The 24,091-nt window shown below is 36.3% G+C and overlaps 7 protein-coding genes across 7 annotated transcripts; 2 read left to right on the top strand and 5 right to left on the bottom strand. All coding sequences in view use genetic code 12, as the record gives it.

Moving 5' to 3' along the window:
• Positions 1–1,166: 1,166 nt before the first annotated feature.
• Positions 1,167–3,011, top strand: PVL30_004747 (uncharacterized protein; the record flags this gene model as incomplete). Its single annotated transcript, XM_001524842.2, has 1 exon — positions 1,167–3,011. One exon carries the CDS (start codon positions 1,167–1,169, stop codon positions 3,009–3,011), a length of 1,845 nt encoding a protein of 614 aa, XP_001524892.2.
• A 287-nt stretch (positions 3,012–3,298) lies between these two features.
• PVL30_004746 (uncharacterized protein) lies at positions 3,299–4,348 on the bottom strand (the record flags this gene model as incomplete). The annotated part of the gene is made up of 1 exon (XM_001524841.2): positions 3,299–4,348. One exon carries the CDS (start codon positions 4,346–4,348, stop codon positions 3,299–3,301), a length of 1,050 nt encoding a protein of 349 aa, XP_001524891.2.
• A 678-nt stretch (positions 4,349–5,026) lies between these two features.
• BTS1 (geranylgeranyl pyrophosphate synthetase) lies at positions 5,027–6,070 on the top strand (the record flags this gene model as incomplete). The annotated part of the gene is made up of 1 exon (XM_001524840.2): positions 5,027–6,070. The coding sequence occupies one exon, from the start codon at positions 5,027–5,029 to the stop codon at positions 6,068–6,070; it is 1,044 nt and encodes a 347-aa protein (XP_001524890.2).
• Positions 6,071–6,431: 361 nt separating this feature from the next.
• On the bottom strand, positions 6,432–9,464 carry PVL30_004744 (uncharacterized protein; the record flags this gene model as incomplete). The annotated part of the gene is made up of 1 exon (XM_001524839.2): positions 6,432–9,464. The coding sequence occupies one exon, from the start codon at positions 9,462–9,464 to the stop codon at positions 6,432–6,434; it is 3,033 nt and encodes a 1,010-aa protein (XP_001524889.2).
• A 2,564-nt stretch (positions 9,465–12,028) lies between these two features.
• PVL30_004743 (uncharacterized protein) lies at positions 12,029–13,486 on the bottom strand (the record flags this gene model as incomplete). Its single annotated transcript, XM_001524838.2, has 1 exon — positions 12,029–13,486. The coding sequence occupies one exon, from the start codon at positions 13,484–13,486 to the stop codon at positions 12,029–12,031; it is 1,458 nt and encodes a 485-aa protein (XP_001524888.2).
• Positions 13,487–20,943: 7,457 nt separating this feature from the next.
• On the bottom strand, positions 20,944–22,082 carry RFC3 (Subunit of heteropentameric Replication factor C (RF-C); the record flags this gene model as incomplete). The annotated part of the gene is made up of 2 exons (XM_061119598.1): positions 20,944–21,916; positions 22,051–22,082. 2 exons carry the CDS (start codon positions 22,080–22,082, stop codon positions 20,944–20,946), a joined length of 1,005 nt encoding a protein of 334 aa, XP_060975581.1.
• A 262-nt stretch (positions 22,083–22,344) lies between these two features.
• MID1 (stretch-activated cation channel mid1) lies at positions 22,345–24,012 on the bottom strand (the record flags this gene model as incomplete). The annotated part of the gene is made up of 1 exon (XM_001524835.2): positions 22,345–24,012. The coding sequence occupies one exon, from the start codon at positions 24,010–24,012 to the stop codon at positions 22,345–22,347; it is 1,668 nt and encodes a 555-aa protein (XP_001524885.2).
• Between the last annotated feature and the right edge of the window lie 79 nt (positions 24,013–24,091).

Below are 24,091 nucleotides of genomic sequence, written 5' to 3'. Positions count from 1 at the left end.
CTCTCTCTCTCTCCCTGGGTATGTGAGAGAAGCCCTGGTTGTAGTATTTATTTTCTTGTATACTGCATCTTACAATAATAGTATATATCCTTAACTCTGTCTCTCTCTTTTCTTTTTGGGGCAAAGATAGCAACTATAAACTCCACCACAAAAAAACTGGTGCATGCTTTTAAACACAAGCCCAAACAAGAAAGAAAGTAAGAAAGAAGGAGGGAAAAGAGGCTTAATTTGGTAGCGTTTAGTAAGTAAATAGTAACATATATACGCCTATATATATATACTTTAAATATATTGTCCAGCTACCAAATGTATGTGTTTCTCTCTCTTTTCTTGTTCTTTACAAGCAATTATGAACTCCGCAATGCACTTGTGTTATGATGTAATATGTGATATATATATTTTGGGTGTATATATAGCAAGTAAAAAGAGGGAGGAGGAAGAATAGATACCTCACTTCTAAATTCAAGTAACTTTGCAAATTGCTAATTACTATTGGAAAGATACCCACCAATTTGCACAGTGTGCTTCAGAAACTTACGAGTATGTATACATGTATACATGTTTATATCAAACAGAACAAGACAAGCAGAAATTGAATAGAAATTGTTCTTCATTCTTAAAGGGCCAAGTATTAGAGAATAAAGTACAAGATAAATAAAGGAAATTTTTGAAACACAAAAGAAACAAAAAAATATTTAATAATAATAATATTTAATAATAATAAGAGAGAAAAAAAAAGTGCAGTAACTAAAATAGAGAGAAATAAAGAGAGAGAGAGAGAGTGTGTGTTACTAACAGTCACTTTGTAATCTGTTGCATCCATGACGTGTATGTATCTATATCTATATCTACGTACCCACATATATACATATATATATATATATATATATATAAGGCGGAATCGTCGACAACTTTTGTTTTCAAATATCCTTCCCTCTCGGAAAATTCTACTTTTCTTCCTTCTTTTTCTTTTGTATTTTTCACATTTACTCTTTTTTCTATTATATCTTTTTCCATTCCTATAACATAATCATCAATAGAAAGTCTGTTTACTCACATTACAAGTACACAGAACTAGAACTAGAACTAGATAAAGAATAGAATCAATTACGACACTAGACTATAATCCTCACTAACACCTCCTCCCACACACTTTATCAAGCAAAATGACTAAAGAAGAAGCTCAGACAAGCAGCAATAGCAATAACAATAACAATAACAATGACAGCGCTGTTGTTGAAGAAGACGGCGGTGCACAATTCCAATCGTTTTTAAACAATGACGGTATCGACCAGTTGACACCCCAAGAAAGAAAACACAGGGTCTCCTCCTTATCCTTGTCGGACTTGAACCAATGGCAAAATGGCTTAACCAAATTAAGCTCATCTACAAACTTGAACAAGAATGGCAGCAATGCCAACTTGAAAAAAGTGGATTCCTTGGCCAAATTATCAAGAAACTCATCCATCATCAAGAGAAAGAAGAAGCAGATTATCGACCACGAAAGAGTCGCTTCATATGCATTCTGTTTCGACATTGATGGTGTCATTTTGAGAGGACCAAACACCATTCCACAAGCAGTAGAGGCCATCAAGATGCTCAATGGTGCCAACAAGTACAACATCAAGGTACCATCCATCTACGTTACCAATGGTGGTGGTAAACCAGAGCAACAACGTGCAGACGACTTGAGCAAAAGATTGGGCACAACAATCACCAAGGAACAAATTATCCAAGGACACACCCCAATGAGAGACTTGGTTGGTACCTACAAGAATGTATTGGTTGTTGGTGGTGTAGGAAACGTTTGCCGTAACGTTGCCGAATCTTATGGATTCAAAAACGTTTATACTCCATTGGACATTATGAAGTGGAACCCAGCAGTTTCTCCTTACCACGACTTGACCGAAGAAGAAGAAATCTGCACCAGAGATGTCGACTTTAGCAAGACACCAATCGACGCCATTATGGTATTTGCCGACTCAAGAAACTGGGCAGCAGACCAACAAATCATTTTGGAATTGCTCTTGTCCAAAAACGGTGTTATGGGAACACAATCAAAAACATTTGACGAAGGCCCAGAAATTTACTTTGCCCACTCAGACTTTATCTGGGCAACAAACTACAAATTGTCCCGTTACGGTATGGGTGCATTGCAAGTCTCAATTGCCGCTCTCTATAGAGAACACACTGGAAAAGAATTGAAGGTGAACAGATTTGGTAAGCCACAACACGGTACATTCAAGTTTGCCAACAAGGTTTTGAGCCACTGGAGACAAGGTGTCTTGGACGAACACTTGAAGAAGTTGAGCATAAACGACCCAAATGCCAAGGATGCTGACATTTTGATCAATGAAGACGGCGAAGAGATTATCAACCAAGAGAAATTGGAGTCATATTCATTCTCCGATAGTGAAGATGATGAAGATGATGATGACGATGAAGATGGCGAAGAAGCAGGATTATCTCTTGACCAGAAGAAGAAGAAGCACAATGAAGACCTCAAGAAACATATTGGCAAAGTTGCTGAGGTTGGTAAGCCAGACAAGATCACTTTGGAATTGCCACCAGCATCAACAGTCTACTTTGTTGGTGACACTCCAGAGTCAGATATCAGATTTGCCAACTCGCACGATGCGTCATGGCACTCGATCTTGGTGAAGACTGGTGTTTACCAAGAAGGAACCGAACCTAAATACAAACCAAAACACTTGTGTGACGATGTCTTGGAGGCTGTCAAGTACGCCATTGAAAGAGAGCACCAGTTGGAATTGGCTGAATGGAACGAAACCGCACAAGCAGAAAACGAAGACACCAACGACAAGGGCTCTAGATTGAACTTTGCCGACTTGGTCATGACACCAAGTGATAAGAAGAAGAAGAAGGAGCAGGAAACTACCCAAGCTGCTGAAGACAAAGGAATTAAGAGAGCCGAAGATGCACCAGAAGCACTCGAGATCCCTGTTGGATTAACCGACCAAATTGACAAGCTCAAGGAAGTTGGTAAATAAAGAATGGGTTAAGAAATTTATTATAGAGTTTAAAATTTACCACAAATGAAATTAGATTTTTTTTAATTTTATTTCTATTTTTTATTTCTTTTTTTGTTGTTGCGTTTCATAAATAGAGAATAGGTAGTATTATTACAAATAAATTTTTTTCCTTTTTTTCTTTTTTGCATTGTTGATTTCGACTTGAAATGTAATTTCATTTGTTCTACTTCATACTACTATACTATTCATGATTTGCTATAGTTGAATATTGAAAATTAGAAAAAAAAATGAATTTGACCAAACTTTTATTGTCGTGTATCCTGTTTGATCTTCGACAAGATGACCCAGTACCATGGAGGTAGTAATAAAATCACTAATATCTCTCTGACCAAGTCAAACTTTTGGACTCCATACTTTTTCAAAGTCTGTTTCCGCATTTTCCTTGCCTTGTCGTTATCATTATAGTGCAATCCATTGAGGAGAAACTCACGACTGCACCACCAAAAATGACCCAATCCAAAACTCATTAGATAAAACCAAACCAATGGATGATTAAATAATTGACCCAATCTCTCCACTAATACAGCACCATATCTTAATACACTGAGAATACCGGTACTCCCTATTAACCCATAACCTAACCCACCAATACCGCCTTCTCCTCCTGCGCCATTAGCTCCATTAGCTCCAACACCTCCACCTCCACCTCCACCTCCACCTGCTGCTGTTCCGTTTCTTGCAAACCCTGTGGCATTGCCCATATCGGAAATCCTTGCATGCAGGGCTATAGTGATCAATGCACTAACAAATGGATAATACATGTTGCTAAACTGGAAAAGGCCAAAGAAATTGACTTGTTCGTGTGGCGACATCTTTGACTCCATATAAACAAAAAGCTGACATAGCACTGCGCCCAACTCTAAGATCAAAATTTGCTTTTTGTAGAAAACCCAAGTCGCCACTAGTATAATGGATGAGCTCAATTGCAAAAAAAAGTAAAAGAAATCCAAACTCCGATTCCTGATTATGATCTTGTTAAGTAGCCTCTTTTGTCGTCCATTGAGCGAGTCCAATATACTCGAGGGTATTTGAGCATATCGTGTTTGAAACTGATTTTCAATCTTGCAACACGATGACGACATTAGCCAGAGTGTAAACACCAAGTCAAACGACAACTCACCAAATGTACAAAATGGAGTCACTAGACGCCAGTTTTGATTTGACCATGCCTTGTGTGGTATGAAAAGAAGATTAATGTGCTTGACTTTGTGCAGTGCAATAAGTATTGCTGTAGTGATTGTGGAAATACACCACCCTTTGGTCACTGGCGGAAGATTGGCTAATATCGCGTCCATCACAAGTAAATCTTGGTAAAAAAAAAAAAAAAGAAAAAAAGAACTTACTTATTAATAGTGTAAGCAAGGAGAAAATGCTATATGCGGAATGAAAGTAGCTATATCTATTGATATGGTGATGACAAAATGAAAATAGAAACCAAGAAAAAACAAAGGAACAAGGAACCAAAAATGGGCTGTGATTAAGGATTGGAAACGAGATAATATTTGGTTCACGTAACGGTACATGACGGATTTGGTTTGTGTGGTGATGTGTTCTATTTTCGGAATCGGATAATTTCTTAGTGCCACGTGCGGCTCGCAGTAGCAAATTACCATATTTGGATTTGAAGTATCTTTTCCATTTTTTTTTTTCATTTTTTTTTTTTTTAATTTAATTTAATTCTCAAGGTGTTAAAAAAAAGTGCGGAGGGCAAGAGGCGAAAGCGGATACAGTGGTTTCTAAAACATTAACGCGCTATGAATACTTGTGAGGCGATGAAAGACCTTTGGAAAGACAAAGACAAAGGTATAGTAAAAGTCAAAGTTGAAGTCAGGGTGAGGATCAAGGCCAACACTGAATTTTACAGATTAGGATCATTGAGCTTCCACGGCTGAAATCAAAGAGACAACCGAATAAAAGAAAAGAGGAGGATAAATTTACAATCAGCACACTACATTGTATCACATTGTAAAAATATGGACTACAAAAAAGTTGTTAATAGTCTTGCACAACCTACAGTTGTGGATCCTGCGGTTATCGAACCCTACAAATACATTCGAAAACTAGCGAGCAACAATAACAATGTACGTTCCCGGTTTATAAATGCATTCAATGAAACATTTTTCCACATTACAGATCAGGAGGTTTTGCAACTCATCAACGAAGTGATTGAAATACTCCACAATGCGTCTTTATTGATTGATGACGTTGAGGATAGCTCCAATTTTCGTCGAGGATACCCATCAGCACATATGAAATACGGTGTTCCACTAACAATCAACTGTGGCAACCTTATGTACTTTGAAGCTATTGAAAAAGTATACAATCTTTGGAAGTTGAAGCTTGGTAAAGAAGATACGACACTGGCAACATTGGCTCTAGTATGGGAAATTGTCATGCCGGAAATGAAAAATTTCCACAAGGGTCAAGGATTGGATATATATTGGAGGGATAATTTACCAGATTTGGAGAGTCTACCGAGTGTCGTAGACTATTGTCAAATGGCAAAGGATAAAACAGGCGGGTTGTTTCGATTGGCAGTGCGGTTACTACGACTATTTTCTAGTGGCTCGACCCATTTGGATTCGGAATATAATGGTGTTTTTGAATCTATAGCCAATTGTCTCGGGGTAATATATCAAATAAGAGACGATTATTTGAACATTGTGGACGAGAGGTATTCGCATATGAAGGGTATTCGTGGCGAGGACCTTATTGAGGGCAAACTTTCATTTCCGATCCTTGTTAGTTTGACAAAAGACTTTAACCAGAAACATACCGAGATATCGTCGTTATCACCGTTGTACGAATTGCTTTACAACCACAGAAGTACCGAAGAGAGATTGAGACGGAGAGATTTACACGATCAAGCTATTGAACAACTCGAGAGTCCTGATGTTATATCAGAAACAAATAGGCTATTACAGGAATTGAAGGCACAAGCATGTCGCCTCATTACGGAAAACTCGAGAGATGCAAACCCATTGATGATTATGGTTGATACATTATGTACTATATGATAACTTGTATAACACTACAGAATTCACTTTTTGGCAAAATTGAACAAAATTTGGCAATCTTTGAGGAAAAAAAAAAACAGATGAGAAAAAAAATATTAAGATAGTCAAATTGCTGAGTCAAGTAGCAACGTTATGGGAGTAATAGACAGCATATACATTTTGCACAAGGGAAAAGTCACAGCAATTACAAAATAGTGATATACAGTTTAGACCAAGATCAAATATATAGTTTTTTTTAAAAATTGGTAGTGCTTCAATAATATCGCTCATTTCCTTTTATATCATTTTATATCACTTTATTTCATTTTAAATCACTTTATTTGTTGAATTCAAAAAAATCATACTTCTTCAACAACAACTCTCAAACATTTTCATTCAATTGCTTGCTCGTCTCTGAATCAGTTGTGTTATCGTTGGGTTGGAACTGTATAGTTTCTGCCGGGGGTGGTTTTCTCAAAGTCTTGGTTCTCTTTGGAGTTGCAGGCTGAGACAAACCGACAGTGGGCTCACTAGTCAATATGCTAGCACCTGGGTCAATTGCAGCACCACTATCACCACCTCCCGACGATGTCGTTCCTGTAGTATCGTTTAAGCTAAAACGATTCAAGCTTGCGCTTCGACTCACATCTCCTGGTTTATTTAAATTCAGATTTGTATCGTTGAACATATCATCTTGCTTTAAAGTTGGCGAGTCCGGTAAGTGGCTAATTGTTGATAGAAAACCAGATGCGCTTAATGAGCCTGCAGTATGCGTATGGCTCAGAGAATAAGGTGCTGCTGATGTGGATATAGGAGTACTGGCACTGGCATTAGCACGGACATGAGCACCAGTACTAGAATTGGGATAAGTAGTGGTACTGGGGTTTATATTGGATGGTTTTCTTTGTGGTGTACGAGATGACGATGACTTTGTACCACGAGGAGGTTCAAAGTTTGAAATGTTTGAATCATTATCGAATCGAGCAAAGTTGAATGAGGGAGGTCGTTCTGGAAGTGCAGGAGGCTGTAAAGAGGGATTAGCATGTTCAGAAATTGTACTAGGTACACCATCTGTTAAGATCCGTTCTGAACTCTTACCGCCATCATTGCTATTAGTATTGCTGGCGATGATGGTGGTGTTAGTACCAATGCCAGATGCCGATGCATTCGAGCTTTTGCGATTGGGTCGTCTATTTGATATCATCTCTGGTGGATGATACGGTTCTGAAGCAGAGGATGAGCCAGAAACTGAGACTGCCGAGGAGGAGGAAGAAGGTTTCAACTTGTTTGCTGGGTCCCGTGGAAATTTGGTGTCTTGTTGAGCCAAATGTGACAGTTGTTTTATATCGTCTTTGAAATACCATTTGCCAATTTTTTTTAATGTATTTGACATCACAGAAGGAGATTCTGTCGCATCTCTTGCCTTTACTGGACCGGTTGAGCTCAAATTTGGCGTGGTTGGCGTGTTTGATGTTGTTTTTGATGTTGTTGTTGTGGTTGTGGTTGTGGATGGGAAATCTTCCAGTGAAAGAGCAGTCTTTCTCAGTTTCATCTTCCTCGTGAGATCAGTTATGGTAGTACCAATTTTGGAATTCTTTAATGATCTATTGCTTAAACGAATTTTTGCTTCCAAATCATCCTCACCATCAGTGCCCAAAACAGAGCCAAGATCAACTGATGGATCTGTTTTGCCCAATTTGTTTTCACTGAGGTCTCCGCCCCTATTGTGCTTCCATATTCCACCACGATATAGCTCATCTTGAGTATCGAAAAATACCATATCGTCCCAATGAGGCAAGACCAAACTCTCCTTGATAGCTTCTTTAAACTTTTTTTCAATGGAACTTGTAATAAAAGAGTAGCTCAATGCTTTGTTGCTTAGCACCGGTTCTATTTTAAGCTGCATCAATGGTTCAACTTCATAACAATACCAGAACCTATTGCTAGGTGGCGGTTTCATCTTTATCAAAAGGGGTCCTTCGAGGTTGGTGAATGTGATTTTCAATGTAAGATCTGCTTCTCGGGTGGTAATTTTTGTTCCAAATGCCAAGTCCAATTTAGTCTTGATGGTAACGGACATACCGCCTGAATAAGATATGTTTGCTGATACCACCAATGTACCATCGGGGTTAATTTCTCTAAGTTGGGGATAAGTAAAGAACGGCGCAGAAGTTCCGGGATATATCTCTGTGATTTGAAAAGTGTCAAAAAACCCGGGTTTCTTGATCTTGTTTAGTTTTTTGCTCAACTTTGTGTAGATGTAGTTTTCAAAGTATTTTGTATCCTTGATTGCCAAGAACCATCTTCCAATCAATGCATTCAACCATTTGGTTTGCAAGTGACCCTCAGAGCTATAGAGCTGTTGAATAAGACTGATCATTTCCTTTGTTGAAAAGTGCAAGGTTTGAGCATATTCGGAAGCACTTAGATGCGCAGTATCAGCCAAGGATTCTACATCTGAGGAAGATGATTGGGCATTCGCTGGTGCTGGTGCTGGTGCTGGTGCTGCTGTTGTTGTTGTTGTTGAGGAAGATGAAAGCGATGGTGTAGATGGTGACGCATGTAGTGCCGAGTATGATGAGTCGTGCTTTGTGGCTCTGATCAATGCAAAATACCAATCTTCTTTTTCGTAGTTGGTATCGCAATATATGAATGTGTTGGGTTTCACTTTTTTGGTTTTGGACTCAAGGTTGATAAGTCCAATTGCTGTGTACTTTGTGAACAAGTGTGCATCTGTCAACATTCTTGGCCAGATAGTGACAAAATACTTGTCCAACACGTAAACCTGTTGAAACTCCTTCATCAGTTCATCTTTGTATGTGAACAAATTACCATTTTTCAAAACGGCAAAGTATCTATGTTTTTTGACTGATTGTCTCATGGCTGCGGCATTGGCTGCACCCGTGGGTGCCTGTGGTTGGCCCATTTGTTGGGGTTTTAATGGTGGTGAGATTGGTGTCGAGTTCAGTGTTTGCAAAGAGGACAAGGAAGCCGTTTCGGAAGCGTCGCCATTGGCAGGATTAGACTCTGCGTCTATGTGTTGATGATCTTGCTGCTGCTGTTGTTGTCGGTTTACAATCTTATAGAGAGTAGAATATGCTGATTTGTTTTCTGGTGACTCCACAATTGAGGTTGTATTTCGATTGATTTCATCTGTACTTTCGATATATTCGCTGGTGATGATTAACCAACCTGATTTGAAAGCCTCCAAACCCGATTGGTGTTTCTCTTCGAGCTCACCGGCTCTTAGGTCTTTATGTTTCTCCTCTGCGTCTTTCTCTCCATCTCTATTGTCTGTGAATGTTGATTCTCCAGATTTGACATTAGGTAGGACGTAGATGAAGATAGCAATGATTGTGAGGGGGAAACTTATAAATCCCACTATGAATGTGAATAGTACCAGACTAAGACCCATCTTTATAGCAGGTGTGTAGTTCTTTTTTCTTTTTTTTTTATATATATATTTGATTATTTTGGAGAATGAGTTTCTATAAGTAAATCACCTCAGGAATGGTTTATATGCGTAAGTGCTTTTAAAGAAAGAAGGATGTTTGCAACAAATTAGAAAAAGAAATGGCAAAAGACAAGAGAGAATGGAATAATACCAGTAATGGCAGTGGTAGCGGTGGTGGTAGTGGTAGTGGTGGTGGTAGTAGTAGTAACAGTGAAATTGAATAGAGGCCGCGTCAGTAGAAAAGAAGCGGGACAAAAAAATGAATAGTGTGCTGTTACAATTTACGTGGGGGAAGGAGGGAGAAAGAGAGAGGGTGTTGAATATTCTTCTGATCGGAGATATAGACACAAATTTAGTGTTATATTTTTTGTTACCGATAGTGTGTATAAAATCAAACACCAAAAAAATAAAAGACCTTAAAAAGAGATATAAAGTGAGGGAAAGAAACTTATTGCACTAGTTTGCAATAAAGATGTTGGGCTGTTTCTAATACTAACCTACTTGTTGCTTGATGAAAATAAATTGGTTATAGTCAATACTATTTAGGGATCAAATAAATGACAATAACAAAGACTCTCCAAAAATCAAAAAAAAAAAGGATTATTCCTCTTCTTTCCCAGGGTTTGGAACATTGTTGATATAGGGTTCGCCTTAACTGATAAAGAGGTTGAACAGAAAGAAAACAAAAATTACAATTATAGAGATACATATATAGGTAAATTTCTAGTACATTTTAGCAAAGCTGTTTTCAAACCTCAAAAATTCTAAGTTTTTTTTCCTTTTAGGTACTCCTCTAAACTACTCTTGCTTTCAATTGGTCTTTGTTTTTAAACCCCTCATAATTTTTATTGTTGTTTCTATATTGAAGGTTATTTCCAATTTCCATTCAGTTTACACATTTTATAAGGCGAGGGGGAAGGAGAACGGGAAGGGGAAGAAGGGAAGAAGAAGAGAGAGTTTAAGAGAATCCACAAAACAGGAGAAAATGAAAAATGAGAAAAATGAAAAATGAAAAATGAGAAAAGAGTTAGCGCTACCAAAACTCTGTAGCCATATATATTTGGTTTAGCAGAATGTTGGGTGAATTGTTTTTTAATTTTTTTATTTTTTATTTTATTTTATATTTGGTAGTAAGAGTCTACGCTATTATTGTATAAGGGGGGAGGGGAAGAAGGCCAAACTTTTTGATCATGGAGAAAAGGGAAATCGAGACTAATGAATCAAAAGAAGAAGGGCGGTACTACTTAGCATGTTTGAGTTCATATACATGGAAAATGAAAAACAATATCTTTAATTTTCTTTCTACTTCTTACTTTTTACTCTTTACTCTACCTCTGTTTGTATTTTGTTTTTAATTTGTTTGGGTTTTGGTTTTGGTTTTGGTTTTCTCTTTGTTAACTTTCTAAGTCCTATTCTTTCTGAGACATGCAGACTTTGTAGAGAGTTTAAACATCACAAACACAAAGCCAGGTGACAAGTTGACATTTCTAGTGGTTTTGTAGTGGAAGCTAAATCTGAGTCTTTGTGGCTGGCATGTGTACACAAAACCAAATGGCATATGCTCAGATTTGCCGCTGCTACGAATGGCAAAGGGGGGAGGAGGGGTGGGTCAAAATACTGACATGGCAAAATAAAGAAAATAACAAGTGAAAAATTTAGAAATATAAAGGGAAAATTACAATTGCAAAGTACCAAAAGGAATTATTTAGTAGTAAAAAAAAAAAAAATTGGGTATTTTGTTTTTTATCTTTTAGTTAAATCTATTATACAAATGGTTTTTGATGAAATATACACATGGTAATCTTCCTTCCTTGCCTTTAGAATAGAAGGATAAAAACAAAGTTTCGATTAAACAGCAGAATTAAAGAAAAAAAAAATAAATTAGGCAACATTGTAATGGAAATAAACGATTGTTGAAGACTTCTTTCTTCTTCTTAATTTGGGTACAACTTCACAACTAACACACAGACACATATAGACGAACCAAAACACATCCGCCTTCGCCTTCGCCTTCGTCTTCACCTTCACCTTATTCACAATACTCACTTCAACAAAGAAAGTAACAAAAACAAAACAGTTTGTCTTCTCCTTTTAGAAAACAGGCCTGTATGTTTTTGCCTTTGTAAGTATGGTTTGTGTTTGTTGAAAAAAAGAAAAAAAGAAAATAAAAAATTTTCTCTTTTTTTTTTTTCAAAACAATAGAAAACAGAAAGCAAAAGATTCTATTGTTTCCAGCGGCGGCTCTTGACTTTGTGTCACATGAAAAATTTTCAGTCTCCGAAAAGTTAAAGCCAAAAGAAAAAAAAAAATTTATTTTATATTTTTTATTCTCTCTCTCTCAACTTTGTGCAACAGAAACAGACACCGGAAGATAGAGAGACAAAACTTGATACCTGCCAATGTCCCAGAAATTACCAAAGTTCTGTTTCCCTCTTTTTAATTTTCTCCTCTTGCATTTTTTATTGTTTGTTTGACATTGTATCAAGTGTAAACAGTCAAGCATTTTTTGTTCCAAAAACTTTGATTTACAAGAAGAAATCGTTAATCATGAAATTGCCTGTAGACACCATTTCTCTTGCCTTGCCGGTATAAAGACTGTGTTTCTTTAATGCTTTGGAGATATAGTCGTCGTGTTGTGAAGCCCCACCACACCCAGAATTGAAACCATTACGTGCTTGGAAACTAAAACTAAATGGCAGGTAACGATTGAATGGTGAAAATGCAGCAGTATGCTTGATTTTAGGAATGTAAAGCGTAGAGGATGAAGATGAAGATGAAGGAGTAGTAGACGAGGTGGTAGCTGTAGTAGCAGTACCAACACTAACGGAGTTGCAATTTTTGTTGCAAGTATTGGTGCAATCAAAATTGATGGTATTAGTCTCTAGTTTTGTAGTCTCGGGCGATGCAATAGGTGAAATTGAGTGTGGGTCTTCGTCGTCCAAGTCTTGCAACTTGTTCTTTGGACAAGAAAACACTGAAGACAAGGAACTGGTTGATGATGATGGCGAAATAGTCTCCAGCTTCTTTTCAAATCCACAAACACCCGTTGTTGAACCAGCATCTTTCTCAACCTTCTTCTCCAGCTCCTGCTCTTGCTCGTGCTCTTGCTCCTCCTCATCTTCACCGTAATTCACAAAGTCTTCGATTGAGTACTCCTTCAATCCATTGAAATTGACGGATTTGAAAAATGGCACTTGACTAGCAGGTGCAGCATTCTTTCGTGCTCCGTCTTCGTTTGCGCCAACTCTCGATAAACCATCCTGATAATTTATCCTATTGTTGGTATTGAGCAATGCAAATGAATCCTTGTACTGATTCTGTCCCTTTTGTCTATAGTACTCTCTGATATTGTCGTGTATAATCTTTGTAAAGTCCACAGACTCAATACCTAAAGGTTCTTCTTCCTCTTCCTCTTCATCTTCTTCGGACTCTTGGTCCTCGTCTTCGTCTTCGTCATCATCTTCGTCTTCATTTCCCTGATTACGTTCTGCAGCTTGTCTCAAACTTTTGCTGTGTCTCCTCTTGTTCTTCTTACCTTGAGAAAAGTATGGTGACGGAAGGCTATTGCAACTGTCCTGCAATTGGTCAATGCTTTGGAAACTTCTTCTGCGAGACTCCTCTTCGACTTCAGATTCCAAATCGGTCAAGATATCAAAGTTGTTTATATTTGTCAAGTAGAGCAACTTCTCAACTGGATCGTCTATACAATTGGGTTTGGATGTGGATGTTGATGTGGAGGTAGATGTAGTTTTGTCTTCTTCAATGCAGAGTTTCTTCTTCTTCTTCTTCAGTAAAGATTCAGTTTCCTCACTGGGTCTCTTGCTAGAACATTGCTTCACTGACTCATATTCTTTTTCTTTAGGTTGTTCTGGTTGTTCTGAGTGTTTGTTACTATTATTGACTAAAAATTGCAAGTTGTTAGTTATGGCTTTTGCCGTGGGTTTTCTCAAACGATTAGACATACGAGTTGCAGTGATTGTCATTTAAATGTTGTTGTTATTAATCTATTTAGTGGTGCTTATTGCCTTTGAATTAAAAGTTGAAAATTAGAATAAAAAAAAGAAACAAAATTTGGATTCAGTTCTAAACAACCAAAGTGGGAGTTTGAGTAATTGGATATAAAAGTGAAAATGTCGAGTATATATATGTATATATATATTAATGTTTAGAACTAAGTATAGCCAGCTTTAAATAGTCTAATGTGTGATAGATCCTGAAGTGAATATATATCTAGTGTCTTCTATGGTGAATGAAGAATGAAGAAAAAGAAAAAAAGCAAATGGAAAATTGTATATATAGAATACAGTGGAAAGACCAGTTTGAATAGAAGAAAGGGAAAGGGAAGGAACAGGTGAATGTTCTAGTAGGAGTTCCATGGGTATATATATATGTGGATACCGGTAGAAGATATACAAAATTCCAAAATCTATAAAGAATGTGGAATATTTTGGAATTTGTAGAACAAAACAAAAAAAATTATTAAAAAAAATAAAAAAATAAAAAAAATTTTTCACTACACAAAGCTAAGTGGGCAATTTCATAGTTACTGTTTTGTGTTTCCTTGTTTTGTCTGTAATTTTATTTATTATTATTAAAAATAATAAATAATAAATAAATAAATAAATAATATTTTTTTTAATTATTTTTTTTTTAGTAGTCTCCAGTAATTGTTATATACAAAAATAAAAACGCTACCATATGATATTTAAAGGAGAGAAACATAAAAATGCACCGCTTGTGAGATAATCCACCCATTTAGGATACAATCTATTGTAAGCAACAATATCCGATATTTGTATATAAAACAAATATATATTTACATATATATGTATCTTTACACAGACACACAGTATACATCTATTGTTGGATTGGTGGATATTCAACAATACAAGTCCTCTCACTTGCCATGTCTGTTTATTGTCTTTTTCTAGTTTACCTGTAGTTGGACTTTGTCATTTGAACCTCATAGCTCAAATTATCAAGCAAGTAAAATAAATGAAATAAAAAAAAAAAAAGTTTTACAAAAAATTTACAAAAAGAACTGAGTCTCAGGGGGGGAGGAGGAGGGGGTGGTGGTATTGTATAAGAATTACACGATTGCTCTCTTTAATTACACCCCTCCTCATATGTACTGACTAATACCATATTAAATCAAAACAACTTTGCTAGTGTATACATGTAAACATTATACAATTTTTCAGAGATTTACAATATAGGAAACAATTCCACCTGCTTCTTTCAAGATCTGTATTGCTATACTCCAATTTACGGGGAAGGAATGAGGAGAAGAAATAAGAATCAAGGAGGAAACAAGAAACTAGAATCAAGAATGTAGGAAAGTAACCGTATCTGCTTTTGCATTTTGTTGTTACATTTGTTGCTCTTGAGAACTAAGGTTTGGTGGAAACCCACCCACCCATTAGCACAAACAACACACATACACACACACACACACATATATATATATATATATATACAACTCTTTTAGTTAGTCTTGAACATTATTCTATTGCAAGGTGATATGGAATAGCTTGGAAGAACAAGACTGGCCATTATCATAAAAAAAAAAAGAAATTTAAACAAAGAAATGTGAAAGAGCCGTTGGTGCAGTCTCAATACAAATTCTTTGAGTTGGGCTTACTCCTAAAACTTTTGCATTTACCATTTTACTACTGTACAATTCACAATGTTTATTGTTATTGTCATTGCCATTGCCATTGCCATTACCATTGCCAATAACATCACCTGTAGTTGTCAAGAATGGCGCTGCACGCAACGCACTATGTTTTGCCTACATCATAGATAACCCATCATTGCATCTGCATCTAGCGCAGTCAGCTCAATGCTCTATTTGCCTCCCCTCTCTTTTCCTTTTTCTTTCTCCTTCTTTTCCTCCAGCTCCTCCTTTTTTTTTTCTGTCATACATATCCCTACTCCCTCCAAATTCACATTTCCGTCGTCTCACAATTGCTCATTCTCCCTTTTCACCATATGAAACCTTAGATAAAGTAATCTTTTGGTTTGCTTCCACCTTACAAAAGTCAAGTGTCTGCTCAGTTTCAATTACCTTTTCTTCTTATATACCCAGAATCAAAAAGAAAAAAGGAATAAAGTTGTTTTAGCTTGCAAAATGTGTAGCAATCTTGGATGCAGTTACAGTTACAGTTACAGTTGCAACCTTGTCCATTGCATGGTCAAGTGTTTTCCCCCGCAGTTTCATCCATTCTTTTCTTTTGTCTCAATACCACCACCACCACCACAACTTTCCAAAACATTCAAGTAGTGTCTCTATTGTATTTTTTTTTTTTACATTCTCTCCCTCAATTTGACTCTATTGTCTTGTCTAATCTTGCTTATCTTCACCCACATTGAGACACTCACCGCCACTACCCACATGGCTCAGACCACTCGTCTATTGTTTACATTATTCCCCTCAACATCTTATCGAAAAAAATGCTCTCTTTCAATCTCCAACAACAACTTATATATATGTATATATATATGTATATATGCACGCTTTTACACACTTGTTAGAACAGAGAGAAAGAAAAACGTGACACTAGTTCTTTTCTTTTTCTTTTGTTTCCAACAACAATCCACGTTCCATGGAAAGTATCAACACCAGTGTTGTTTCCTCTTATCTCATCAAGCATTTGGACATTTTGTTTTCTCATTTCTCTATCTTTTATTGTTGCATTGTTTTCTTATGTTGACTTTTTCAAACAAACAAAAGAAAAAAAAAGAAAAAGAAAAAGAGAGAGCAACTACTAATTTCTCCACAAGTTGTTCTAGATTGACTGGACACCACACATAGTTTCGCAACCTCTTTTGTTTCATTTCTTCTTGAAATGCTTTATGTATTTTCTATTTATTTTATTCAGTTTCCTCTTTTATTCTTTCTTTTGATTGTGGAGTTGTTTTCATCCACATACGTTTGGTATAGTACCACTGCAATATGACGAAACTGTTGCAATTTCTGAAAAAAAAAATTTTCCAAAACCAAATAGCACCATACCATCTATAGCAACACTTGCATCAAGTACAGCACATGGGCGTGTCGTGACTTGTAATTACATAGCTTGTTGGAGGTGTTGGAGAGCGGTCAAAAAAAAGGGAAAAACATTTGCGTCTGGTTTCAGAATAATAGCAATACTTTTTCCTAAAGCCTACTACGGAAAACTCCGAAATCAACAATTCTTACTGCATCTGCAAACGCAAGACAGTTTCTTACAGCCCTTGTGTTTTATTTTTTCTACTATTTTCCTAGGAAAACTTGCAGAGTTGTGGAAGTTTCGATTCCTTCGTACTCGCTCCAAATACTTTGCTATTGCTGCTGTTGTTGTTGCTCTTTTTAGTGAAAATACAATGCCAATCAACCATTTCTACTTTATTTTGTCTTCCACCTCCGTCCCACAAACACATGCTCTTCCACACTCTTCCACACTCACTCTCAACTCTATCCCGTTTAAACTTTGGTTATTTCTTTAGTATAAATACCACAAGTAGTTATTAAAAAATTGATACAATCTGCAACATGATAAGTTTCACAATATTCCCCCTGTTTCCGTTTCAGAGGTATATTATGCAAAAAGCAATATCAAGAGGAATACCTCAATATCGCAGTAGGCTTTACTCAAACAATTTTTCCTTCTACTTTTTTGGAAACTACTAAAACTTACTCACTAGACAATAGGACTAGCAAGGGCCAAATAGCCAAAGAAATAACGAGGAAAATTTGAGCAAGAACATGCTTTTACTTGTATACACCACCACTTCTTCCTCTATAGTTGACACAGCACATCAACTAACGGCGTTTCTATTAAAGTTGACCTACTGTGGATTCTGCTAAATTCCCAAAGAACCCTTTTTCTCACAATATGGATTCATCTCCAAAATAAAAGTCAAACATTGCGTGCAAATATTCACACCTCCAATTGATCTTTCTTTACATTTTGCATTTTTTGCAACTGTTTCCGTCTTTAAGCGGCTTCACTCTCCCTCTCATTCAGTTCTATTTTTTTTTTTTTGTTCTTCATTCCGCACTCCTTGCCCGCCCCTCCCCTCCTTTTCCTTTTCCTTTTCCTTTTCCTTCCGACTGCCAAAACTCCCCGACTCCCCGGTCCTCACTGTAATTTTGTTTTTTTTCTCTAATTGGTTTAGGTCGTGTACTTTTATTAAAAAGTATTTTATTAGGCAAAAAAAAGAAGAAGAGAAAAAAATATTTATTAATTACCACTAGCTGCATATAAAGAGCTATATGTCCTTCAAGAGACCCGTTGAGAGTTTCCACACAGAAGAAGAAGAAGAAGAAGAAGAGGAACAATCGAAACGAACAAGTATGTTGCCTCTTTATTTTATGCCTTTCTTTGCCCATTTGGTCAACCAATTCCGTATCTGCAATCAAGAATCAAGAATCAAGAAATGAAAATAGAAAATAGAAAATAAAAAACTGTAGAGGTTTCAACTTGTTTTTTATATTTCGTTTCCTTTTTGTGAACCAATAAGAAGCCAGAGAAACCGGCTTACTTCCATTAGAAATGTAAAAATGTAAAAAAAACAAAGAAAATAAAGAAAGTAGATTATGGTCAACAGAGTAATTTAAAACAAAGTAGGACAAACCCGGACCTAACCATTCCATATGTTGGTTCCAGTGCTAAATAATAATAATAATAATAATAATAATAATAATAGTAATAGAATTCTCCAATTACTAGAAGTAAACCCTTCCTCGGCATACAGTCAGTTTATAGATATTCTTCTTAACTTTTTGTTCATTCTATTTTTTTTAAAATTCTTTTTTACATTCTTTGGATTCTTGATGGTTCTTCATTTTCTCTTACTCTTTATTGTTTGTTTCTTGTTACTTTGTTTTGTTTAGTTTAGTATTACTTTAATAAAAACATGACAAAGCACAAAATAGTTTCAACGCAAACACTAGTTTTGTACTGAATCTGCAATAATCTGTCAGGTTTGTAGTATGGGTCCTAAGTACAAATACTAACTATTTGTTGTGCAATTTTACTCGGTATAATATTAATTTAGATTCTCAGCCTGCTTATTCTCACACAAGAGCCATTTCCTAATCGAGCTGTTACCATTTAAGCATCAACGTACACATAAATAAAATATATACACTGCCCTTTTTTTTTTTGAAAAAAAAAAGGAAAAAAAGATGGGTTTTTTGTTTTGTTACCAAACGATAATAACTACTACTTCTACTGCTACTACTATTACTATTACTATTATATTGTATTGCATTTTAAGAAAAATTGTGTTCATCATAAACAGAACAAATTTGTCCTTTATAATTTGACCATGCCTATTGAATATAAAATTTTTCAAATAGAAAAACGAAAAGAACCAAGATTGAAAAATTTAAAAAAAATTAGATGGAAAACCCTTTTAGCTATAAGCTTATTTTTTTTTCCACCATATAGTCTACTCTATTTGCCAATTCTTGTTTCGTGTAGGAAAGTTTAAAAATAAAAAATTACTTAATTGAAAATAAAGAATGGTAAGGGAAATGAAAAATTTTCAACGGTTTTGAGCATTCCACAAAACCTCAAAGTTAAAAAGAAAGGCACAATTATGAAAAGAAAAACAAATTTTTATGTTTTTGCAAAATCAGACTCAAAAAGCTTTATGATGCTTTTCTTTTCTTTTCTTTTGTTTTTTTTTTTTTGCAACTACAAACAGCACTTCTTGGATACTCAAGGGGTGGCTTAGTTTGAGGGAGACGTAAATGTATTATGAATTAAAAAGTTTTTATATATGTATGTAAAATATATATGTAAAAAATAGAGAATTCAATTGGAAAATGAAGTGAAAATTTTTTTTTCTTCACTTTTCTCCATCTTTTGTCTTTCCTTGATCATGTTACTTCTTCCAATTATTGTTGTTATTGTTATTGTTGCTGTTGTTGTTAATTTTGTTTTTGTCTCTTAAGTAAGTGTAAGCCATATCCAAGTCTTTATGATAAAATGTTATAGAGAAATTGCTCCAACAAGGTCAAAAGCACAAGAAAATTGAAAAAAGAAAAAAAAATATCATGTACTTGTAGCACCATCAAATAGTTGGCGAATAGGTTAGTTTGCCTTCGTTGACAAATCCAAAACATGTGTCCGCTTGTATTTGGATTGCACGAACTTCCTGTACCGTTAGAAGCAAAATGCAATCTTCCATCTTTTCTTTTTCAAGTCCATGGGAAATCACAAACGGGGGCAGTGTATAGCAAAAGAAAGCTTTGTTCCTCGTACCGCCCCTAAAAAAAAAAATAATACAAAAGAGAAAGCTGTTACTCTTTACACATTTTAGCGCATTCTACTTCAACGGCGTTTCCAATTGGATCTGATCTAAATATTCATTTTGTAACCAACCATTACCACAAGAGCAAAGAACCAATCACAAGAACAAAGAAAGAAAAATAAAAATTTTTACATGTTTGTTTGAGACACCAACCAGCACTTGACACTATCACCACTGCTATTGTTAGAAGTTTGTGGATGCTGGCGGAGGATCTGGTGCTGCTGCCACCGATGCTGCACAAAAACACCCACAAAGTTACAAACAAATAACTTGACACATACACACCCACACACACAAGTTACTTATAAATTTCATCAACATTTAGCTGCCTTTCTTGCCTTTGTTGTTGTTGTTAGTAAAACACACACATACACACATACACACATACACTCATACACACATACACACATACACTTCGGACCGCAGTCGCCTTTGTTTCTTTACATGGCATTGGTACTTGAATCGTAAATATCTCCCAATTAAGCAACCTTTGTCTACCGTCCTTTGAACCACTTGGCCAAGGCGTCCACAGAATAAAGATTTCTACATCACCGTGTATTCTTTTCTTACTTCCTCGGTAGTTTTGCAACAAACTAGATTTGTGCTACAACAAATAATACAGTCCTGGACAAACACAAATACATATACGCTATTATTCATGGACAATTAAAATTAGCAAATAACAAATAACAAATAACAAATAACAAATAGCAAATACACATGTGTCTTTGTCAAACACATTTTTTCTCTTTTATTTTTACCTTTTTACGAATGAGTAATGTAAAGATTCTAAAAAAAAAAAACCCATAGTCAATACGTTCAAGATTCATTCCGAAAAACTGCTGGCGTGGTATTGATGGAAATATATCATTTGCAAACATGCTCCCCTATTCTTTCTCAAAAAAAGAAAAATGGTGTAGCTATCATCGTTTTGTCTCATTTTTAATAAAAATAAAAAAACAAAAAAAAAACATGAAGTAACAAATATACGCAATTCTCTAAACTGCTTATATTCCAACTATACTCTCCTTTTCATTCCGGAATCTTGTCCATTTAAATCATGAATCCAACTAAGCTTTCATTTGCTTGCCCATTCGTTGTTATTTGCCTTCTCTTATTTGCCTGCTATAACTGATTAATTACTCTTTTCAAGCTCCATGGCTTGCTTTATCACACCAATTATAGCGCTGCTTTGGATCCTATCGTTTCCACCTTTCGAGATTCCATACTCGATATCACTCAACCCCTTCAAATAGTATACCCTATTCTCCGGCTTCAACTCATACTTGTTCAATATCTCTATAAACCCTGTAATCAAGTCAACCAATGCCAACCCATTAACCGTCTTGTACTTGGTCAATGTCAGGTACGCTGTTGTCCAATCATCTTTCAAAATAGAATCAAGACATGCCTCAATATCCTGTGGGTGCGGCGCACCAACACAATTGTAAATCATATCGATATCAATTGTCTCATCATCGTTAACAGCAGCCTTGCATGCTTGCAACACATTCAAACTCCTTCTCATGTCTCCTTGTGAAAGATGCAATAACGCATTCAACGCATCAGGTGTAATATCAACTTTTTCCTTAATGATCACATTATTGATCCTACTTCGTATAGCTTCTTCATCAATTGGATGAAACCTAAACCTCGTACATCTCGAGATCAAAGCTGGATTAAGTTTGTGTGAGTAATTGGCCAAAATACAGAATCGACAATTCTTGGTGAATTTCTCAATAATACGACGCAACGAGTTTTGAGCCACTGATGTCATTGCATCGGCTTCATCCAATATAATAAGCTTAAACTGAGGCGACGAGGCCGAAGTGAAAATCTGTCTTGTACTTGCAAAACTCTTGATTTGGTTTCGAACAACATCAATACCTCTATCATCCGATGCATTCAATTCTAAAACCATATTCTTATAGTTTGGACCATAGATTTCCCGTGCAAGCGCAACAATCGTAGATGTCTTACCAGTACCGGGAGGTCCATAGAATAGTAAATGAGGTAATTTACCAGTCTCGACAAACCTTCGAACTGTATTGACAATATCCCCCTGGCCATAAACTTCTTCCAAATTTTCAGGACGATACTTTTCAACCCTATAACAAAAATTGGTTAATATCAGATTCGATGGGTATACACACACACATATATATATAAGCTGAAAGAAAAAGGAGGCAAAAAAGGTAGGTTTGTAAAGATAAAAACGTCTCCATATCAACAACGGACATACCATGGCAAGTTTTGTTTGGTCTTATCCGACATCTTCTATTGTATTGTTGCTTTAACAGATGGTTCTTTCCTTTTGACATCAGGTTCTACAAAATTTCATGGCCGACGCGTTTATTTCTACGCGTGGATAACGCTACCAGTCTTAAACATCAACCCAGACAAAAGAACATGCTGTGTAAAATTCAGAGACAAAAGAGAAGGGGAAATAAAAACGAGAAAAAGAGAAAAAGAGAAAAAGAGGAAAAGAGGCAAAAAAAAAAGGATCAACTTAATGTTCATTCTATAAAATATTAATCTATAACCAGTGAAGTGAAAGGACCATGACCATCAATACCCAATTTGCTAGTAACTTGACAGCATTACTACTTTGTGAAGCAAATTTACCAACATAATTACAACTTGGCCATTGCTCATTATCAAACGTATCCCAATAGTAACTCAAACTCACACTCTCGTTCTTTGTCGGGCACATGAATCCAAAGTCAGCAGGACAGTCTCTAACAATGGCATGGCACACATTGACACAAGGGAGAACCTCGTAGTAATCCTGGCTTGGATTTATAGTATGCTTGATGAAATCATTCCTCTGATTTGTCAGATTTCGAAGCACATACCCTTTGGTCACATTTTTAGTATTGCACCTTGGTATCGATACGGCACAGAGCCAATTCTTATAGCTCTCTGCACAATCTTCGCACGTTCGCAAATTGGAATATATTGCTTCGGGAACAGTATCACATGGCACCTGTTGCAATGCTTTGGAAAAGTTCGTATACAACCCCTTTACATAGTCATCGTAAAGCTCCTTTATTGTACTTTTGTCATCATTATATTCCGGGTCACCTGGCGCTGGTACACTGTATGCCACGCGATCGCAAAACGACAAGTCATAGATCAACTCACACGCTGTGTTGGTCATTGTCTCAAACTCAAATGGATGGTATACCGCACCACCAAAATCTGTTCCTTCGAAATCAGCAACAATGTACGCCACATATTTAGTCAGCTCATTCAAACCCTGAATCATAAACTGCTGCTGCAAACCTCCATTTCTTGTAGTATAAGAATTTTCAATATTCCATGGTCCCATCAATGCTGGTCCGTTTCGCACTGCACACCAACTATTATTCATCCCAGCAAAATAATCCTTATCCTCGTATGAATAAATATAAAGGGAATACTTTGAGTCTGATGTATTTAGCGAGTCAGAGTCTCCGTCGTACACAGTCAAATTGTTTGTCACAATCAAGGCCAGATTATCATCAGTGTCCACAACACTTCCAAACGAACGATCATCCCATTGGAAAACCAAGTCATTTTGCGAAACACCAATCTGGTACGTCCACGACGCAGTAACATTTGTATTCTGCGGAGCTCTAACTGCAATGTATAGTATTTTTTCATCATTTGCATTAGCCACAGCTGGAGTGGTAGCACCAGCAGCACCAGCAGCACCTGTTCCTGAGCTAGTAGTGGTTGTCGAGGATGTGGGCTCAATGGGCAAATCTGCCAATGCTTGAAAATACCCATTTTCAAACAATTCCATCTCGCCAACTTCGTTATTTTGAAACATTGTGGAATTGAAAGAGTAATAGACAGCAAGACTTGTTTCATTGACTTCGATATTATCCGGCTGTGTGCATATATTTCCCGATAAGAAAATCAAAAGCTCATAGTATTCACCCAACCCCGAAGATGAATTAACACTGAATGAATAATAGTTGACTTGAGATTGTAAAATAGTATCTCGAATAGGTGTAAACTCCTGTAAACCTTCTGAGGATGCATCTTTTCGTGTGTCATAATGAGTGATTTTGGGCGTTATCGAGGATTTGTTCAAGGGTGAAGAATCATCGCTATGATGAAATCGGATGGGGTCGTTAAATTGTGGAAACTGAATTTCATTAAAAGCCTGGGCAAAATGAGATATAGCCAAAAACACTAGTAGCTTTATCCACAGCATAACTATTATTTCATTAGCGTCTTCAAATACATATTTCAGAGAAAGAAGGAAAGAAAGAAAGAAAGAAAGAAAGAAGGAA

This window comes from Lodderomyces elongisporus, chromosome 6 (genome assembly GCF_030384665.1).
Source record: "Lodderomyces elongisporus chromosome 6, complete sequence".
Taxonomy (NCBI): domain Eukaryota; kingdom Fungi; phylum Ascomycota; class Pichiomycetes; order Serinales; family Debaryomycetaceae; genus Lodderomyces; species Lodderomyces elongisporus.
The sequence above is the reverse complement of the archived record's forward strand: the minus strand, read 5'-3'. Positions and strand labels throughout refer to the sequence as shown.